The sequence below is a fragment of the Bidens hawaiensis genome, unplaced genomic scaffold, assembly GCF_021521415.1.
Source record: "Bidens hawaiensis isolate Kalapana, Puna unplaced genomic scaffold, B.hawaiensis_p1.1 tig00006913_1, whole genome shotgun sequence".
NCBI lineage: Eukaryota > Viridiplantae > Streptophyta > Magnoliopsida > Asterales > Asteraceae > Bidens > Bidens hawaiensis.
In genome coordinates this window covers 1,202,394-1,209,576 of record NW_027491474.1, presented here as the reverse complement: position 1 = coordinate 1,209,576, position 7,183 = coordinate 1,202,394, and the positions used below count along the sequence as shown (strand labels likewise).

Genomic DNA, 7,183 nt, shown 5'->3' with positions numbered 1-7,183 from the left:
ATAGCTTTTAAACCGGGTTATAACATTTCATTTATTTGTGAAACCCTTTCATCATAAAATCCAAATTATATTATTAGCCTCCCTACTATAAATCAAATTAACATCCAAAGAAATATATAAATACTAGGGGAAGGTTAACGTACAATAATCGCTTAACGTGCATTACTTACGCGACATACGTTCAACTAATACGTTCAAAACCTATAAAAGTTCAGTCAAAACTTAAACGTTCAGCTGATACGTTCAGCTAATACGTTCCAGCTAATACGTTTTAAACCTTTAAACGTTCAACTAAAACGTTTTTACCTTTAAACGTTCAATGTGATTTTAATTAAGGGAGCACACCTGCCTTCTTTACCTTTAAACGTTTTTACCCAAAAACGTTCAATGTCAAACAAGAAGATGTCGGCTACGAAAACTGTCGTGGCACAGCAATCCCGCAGCAGTAGTGGTGGCAGGAGCCGCCGATGGTGTCCGACACCGGAGCAGGTGATGTCGCCGATAAGTATGATGTCGCCGATAAGCCGATGGTGTCCGACACAGGAGCCGCCGATAGAGAAGGTCTGAAAATCTAACCTTCAAACGTTGATGTCGCCGCTAATTACCCCATAAATCTAACCTTTAAACTCATAGGCAGGTGATATTTTCTTATCGAAGGGGAAGGAGGTGTGTTGATGTCGTTTAATTGTGATTTTGGGTTTTGAAAATCTAACGGTTGAAAGTGTCGCGTACGTAATTTACGATAAACCATTAGTGTATTATATCCTTCATCATAAATACTATAAACGACTAATGTAAAACAACCACATAGTACGGGAGATAAAAGCTAATTGTAATATATATATAATAGTTAAATTTAGATTCTTATACACAAAATCAAAATCCTAAAAACTTTTTAAAACTTACACCCTAAAAGGTGAACCAAGTCAAGCCATAACTACCATTTTTTCTTTTTAACGGTCTACGAATCTAAATAGACTACTGACTAAATTCATTACATCAGGATAAATTAGTTACCTAAGGCCAACGCCCGTGAGCACTGAAGGTTACAATGATATGGTGAGACAGGGCCGGCTCCGAAAAAGCAAAAAAAATTTTGGGCCAAAGACGAAAAATTAAGTATCTTGCTTACCATTCTACCACTAACACACTAACTCAGACACCTTAAATACCCTTACCACGTAGTACAATTGCTGGTCGTGGTTTAAAAAATTAATAAAATAGTAACCACAGTTTTTTGTGCCATCAATATTATCTTGGTGGGTTGGTTCATTTAACATCACTTTTATTCAATTAAATCAAAACCCACCCATCTTCACTCATCCACAAGTTTACACTTTCTTTCTTGTCACACAGTCACCATACCACATGCTTCTTCACCAATTATCCTATCCGGCCTCCAAAATCCATGTATTCTTTCATCTGGTAAGTCCTTCAAATCAATCTTTCTTTCAATTCGCCCAAAACCCACTTCGATTTCCTCATAAAGATTGCAAATTTAGCTGAATATGTGTTAAAGCTTGTACCTTTATCTTGATTTTAGGGTTTCTTGGATTCTTGATATGTGTTAAAGTTTGCAACTTTAGTTGGAAAGAGATTCAATTTAAGTGAAATTGCATCTGGGTATTCAATAATAATATGGATACTTTGTTAAGAACTCATAATTCGTTCGAATTTCTGCACCCAATTAACAAATTTGCAGGAAATTTAAGCAATTTGGGTCAGGCTAAGAAACCCCAATTCAAATTAGGTCATAAAGATTGTGTTAAAGCCAGTAGTAGTGCTTTGTTAGAGCTTGTTCCAGAAATCAAGAAAGAAAATCTTGATTTTGAGCTTCCTTTGTATGACCCCACAAGAAATCTTGTGGTGGATCTTGTGGTGGTGGGTGGCGGTCCATCGGGGTTAGCCGTGGCTCAGCAAGTGTCTGAGGCTGGGCTAACCGTGTGCGCGATCGACCCGTCACCGAAGCTAATCTGGCCTAATAATTATGGTGTGTGGGTTGATGAGTTTGAAGCTATGGACTTGTTAGATTGTTTGGATACTACTTGGTCGAGTGCGGTCGTTTACATTAACGATAACTCGACCAAGAGTCTTAACCGACCGTACGCTCGTGTCAGTCGGAAACAGCTTAAAACAAAGATGTTGCAAAAGTGTATAACGAACGGGGTTAAGTTTCATCAAGCGAAGGTTGTTAAAGTTGTGCACGAAGAGTTGAAATCTTTTTTGATATGTAACGATGGTGTCACGATCCAAGCGACATTGGTTCTTGATGCAACTGGTTTTTCAAGATCTTTGGTTCAATACGACAAGCCGTATAACCCGGGGTATCAAGTGGCATATGGGATTTTAGCAGAAGTTGAGGAACACCCTTTTGATGTAGACAAAATGTTGTTTATGGATTGGAGAGATTCTCATCTTGACAAGAATCTTGAATTAAAAGAAAGGAATCAAAAGATTCCGACTTTTCTCTATGCGATGCCCTTTTCGTCAAGTAGAATCTTTCTCGAAGAGACGTCACTTGTGGCCCGACCGGGGTTGAAGATGGAAGATATTCAAGAACGAATGGTGTGTCGGTTGAAACATTTGGGTATAAAAGTTAAAAGCATCGAAGAAGACGAAAAGTGTGTGATCCCGATGGGTGGGCCCCTCCCGGTCCTACCACAAAGGGTTCTTGGGATAGGTGGGACCGCAGGTATGGTCCACCCATCAACCGGGTACATGGTGGCCAGAACACTGGCTGCCGCCCCGATTGTTGCAAACTCAATAATTCGGTATCTTAATAACGAAAAGATGGTGGTTGGAGATGATTTGTCGGCGGGGATTTGGCGCGAATTGTGGCCTATTGAGAGGAGGAGACAAAGGGAGTTTTTTTGTTTTGGGATGGATATTTTGCTTAAGCTTGATTTGGAAGGTACTAGAAGGTTCTTTGACGCGTTTTTCGACTTGGAACCTCGCTATTGGCATGGGTTTCTGTCGTCGAGGCTGTTTCTTCCAGAGTTGGTAACATTCGGGCTTTCGTTATTTGGCCATGCTTCAAATACTTGTAGGGTTGAAATTATGGCTAAAGGAACCATACCATTGGCAACTATGATTGGAAATTTAGTTAAAGATCGAGAATGAATAATGAATGATAATAATAATAATATTTATAGTTTTATACCTGTATCATTGTATGATTTTGGTTTAACCATTTGGATATTATGATTATTATCGTATGTTTTAAGTTGATTAGCCTGCAGTTATTGTCTCTTTGTTTATGGGAATCAACAAGAAAGAAGTTACCAAATGCTGTGTTTTTGAACTTTTGTGTGCATTATTAAAATCCCTGCATTATAATATCCATTACCATTGCCCAAAGTTCAATTCCAAGCATATTCATGGGATCAACTAGCACTTGTACGTACATTTTGCTATTGTAAACATCAAATGTATGCTCACACATCATGTTCCTAACATTTCATGGTATCAACTACGCTTGTGAATGAACGATTGTTTGAGAAAGGCTCGATGAAAGGTTTGTTTATTTAATAAATGAATGAAATGAACAAAAAAAACTTGGTTAAACGATCGAACATGAATACATGTCTAATTTGTTTATAGATGTCTGTAAACCGTCATTTATGTTTGTTCGTTTATGATTATTTGTTTGCATGTTTATTCAAATTTATTTGCTCACTTGCGTTCTTTTATGTTCATCCATTTACGTTCGTTTGGAATATTGACGAATGTATATAATTAATGAAACACAAACACATTCATTTTGTGAACAAACGAACATGAGCAATACTATGCGTTCATTTAAGAGTTCGTGATTCACTTGTTCGACTAAAGTGAAACGAGCGAACGCCGTTCGTGTTCGTTTTGTTTGTTTGCATGCCTGCCATTAGCGTCTTTCAAGGTTTTAAATTATAAAGTCTTAACAATTTAGTAAAAAAAAGTATATAGTTTTTAAGGAATGTATCCATCAAGGTTTTAAAATAATTTATTGTCCACATGTTAATGATTTATCAGTAGATAATATTTTATATAATTTATAATAATCATAATAAAAGTGTACAATTCCTTATAAGCTGTGTATTAACATCAATGGAAGCATCAATCACATGAAGACAAGATTCAAAAGGGAAAGCCAGACAGACGGCTTTCTTTGCTCTTTTATCTTAAACTCCTTTGTTTGCCAGATTTACATTGCATTCTTGAGTTTTTTATTTAAGTGTTTCGAAAAGAGAAGATAAGAAAATTTTTCTTATTTCATTCTTGAGTTTTTTTATTAAAAGAAAAGAAAGAAAATGAAAATAAAAGTTAGGCTTTTTTTCTTCCAAAACTTTCCTGTCAAATATGGCAGGATTATGAAGGAAAAGTTTATATATTACTAATTTACTCATCTTTTCCTTCCTATTTAACTCAAGAATAAGGGCATAATTGTAAAGTTATAATTTTTTTTCCTATCTTTTCCTTTTTATCTAACTCAAGAATGTAATTAACATTTTTTTTTAACTCGAGAATGTCTTTTAAGTAGGGGTGAGCAATTCGCGGTTCCCAACCCCGAGAACCAGGGAACCGGAACTAAACCGCTAGAAACCATATTATTGTATTTCGGGTCCGGTTCCGGTTCTTAAATTTGGATGAAGACGGTTCCCGGTTCGGTTCCGGTTAGAACCGACGGTTCCAGTTATAGAACCGGCTTAGGTTTGAAATTTGAAGATTATATTTAAAATCCAATTTATTTAGTTGGCTTTCATACTTCCATGTACGAGCAACCATCCACGTTCTCACTTTACAGGTTACATTTAATCTCTTACAATATCATAAACGATAATCATCTTCTACGGCCCTAAATATGTTTTAAAAAATAATTGTTTTCTGAAATATTTTGAGCCATTCTAATCTATTCTCAATCCACTTCATTTAAATATAATATGTTGATATGATAATGCTTTATTTTATGGGATGTCGCTTGTTTCTTTCACCTTCTAATGTTTCCTATTTAGAATTTTAATTGAAAACCAGTTCTAGCAAGAACCGTTTACACAAGAACCGTTTAAATCGGTTCCGAACCGAACCGGAACCGTTAAAATACGGTTCGGTTCCGGTTCTTATATTTAGCATTTAACGGTTACGGTTCGGTTCTCATAGTTCCGAACCGTTGCACAACCCTACTTTTAAGTATATAATTTTTTTTCCTTTCTTCCCTTATCCAATCTTATCATTTCTTTTTCTTGTATTTTAAACCCGAGAATATAGTGTTAGTAATAATTGTCTCTACCCTTATCTTTTCCAAAACAATGGGATGGTTTTCCTTTAACGGCAAATTTCATATATTCTGAACTTGAACAGATGACCTTAAGTATTTGACGAATTAACTATTACCTTCTTTTATTTATGTCTCATATGAATTTGTGGATATTTGTTGCTTTTTGCGGTTAGGAAACATTAAAGGATTCTATTTAAACAAAAGTGTTTTCATTAACATTTGTGTACATAGGGATGTGTTCGAGACGCACTGCTAATCATATTATGATATAGAAAATATACATGCTTATGTGTTACGTAACTGTCTTATGTATCATATATGAATAAATAGCAACGGTATTTACATTCGTGTTCCATGATCATCTAGATAATTTGTTTCTTCTTTTGAACCCTTTAGACATACGTTTGAGACGAGTTTTTGTCACTGTGATGGCATTAGAAAAATTCAGGGGTATTCTGAAAAAAAAAAGGATTTAGAGGTATCATAATATTTCCTCACGGGTATCCGATACATAAAGTGATAAAACGTAGAAAAAAATTACACTAATTAATTTTGTATTTCGCCAAAAAAGTTAAGCGGTATCCCATGATACCCCTGCTTGTATACATCCGCAACTGCTTTTATATTTTGCTTTTACTTGACAACAAGAAATTGATGCTTTTTCTTAAGAAAAAAATTCATTAGCACACATTATCATCAACTAATTAGTAAACTTCTAAAGCCCTATAGGAGTTTTTAACTTTCTACGTGTATGCGTTAACTTAGGAATACTAACTATTGTAATATTCCAAATTAGTTTTAGAGCCTGTGTCACACGTGGGATAATTGAAATTATAAAATTATAAGTAAAACAAATAATTACATAGCGTATATGAAAAAAAATGTATTACATCTATGCTTGTATCTATACAATGTGTACATAAATTGATTTTATTTATCACAAAATGATTTTTTAAATGAACTTAATAAAAAAATGTTCGTGCAAAAACGTATCCGAGAATGCTTCTTTCTATTGAAAAATTCATTATCGGTGTCATATATGTATAACTGAAAGAATTTTGGTTATGAACTAATTTCGGAAATAAGACTTCTCATACGATAGTAGTTTTAACCATTCAGCCTAATACAAAAGGAGCGTTACCTTTATTGATATATTTATCAATTTACCACCCATTAAAGGAAAGTAGAACTTTAAATTGTAACAATGGATGTTCTTTAAGAACTATGTTTTTCTGAGCTATACCATGAAAAATATTTTGATAAGTTTCAGAGGGCTTCTCGACTTTGTCATAATGACAACATAAAAAACAACATGTTAACCCATTCAATTTTGTGATTATTTTGTTTCATTTGAGCATAGTTTAGCATGTCATGCTTCCCATACAATGTTCTGATCACCATTGAAAGAAAAATTAATATTGACATAAATATTTCAAATTTGATAAAAATTAAGCATTGATAGGCATGGGGGTGGCATGTCAAAAGTTTTGACAATGTTTTCTTAAATTTTAATAGTTGAGGGGAAAATTGTCAGTTTGCCAAATCCCGAACCTTTTGATTATTTCAAAAAATAAACTTAAAAATAAATTTGAAACCCGAATCATGTTAAAATTAACTTTCATACTTTTGACTTTTTAAAGTCAACATTTTGAACCGATAACAAATTTGACGTAAATCTATTTTACATTCTCAAAATTTTCATTTTTGACCATAACAAATTTTGACCAAAATGTAGTTAACTTGTACCAAGCAATCTATTTACCAACTTTTTACCCATAAAATCAAATTTAAGTTCCACAAAAAAACCCGAAACAATTTTCATTTGAGAAACATGATTTGTTGTTGATTTTTGGAATTCACCAAGTATTTTGAATATATAGTAAAATAATATGTTAATAATTATATTTTTAAAAGTATATAGATATTATA

At 33.9% G+C, this 7,183-nt stretch overlaps 1 protein-coding gene across 1 annotated transcript; it reads left to right on the top strand.

The window, feature by feature from the left end:
* Positions 1-1,332: 1,332 nt before the first annotated feature.
* LOC143633918 (lycopene beta cyclase, chloroplastic/chromoplastic-like) lies at positions 1,333-3,271 on the top strand. Its single transcript, XM_077102132.1, has one exon. The coding sequence runs from the start codon at positions 1,639-1,641 to the stop codon at positions 3,118-3,120; it is 1,482 nt and encodes a 493-aa protein (XP_076958247.1). The 5' UTR covers positions 1,333-1,638; the 3' UTR covers positions 3,121-3,271.
* The last annotated feature ends 3,912 nt before the right edge of the window (positions 3,272-7,183 follow it).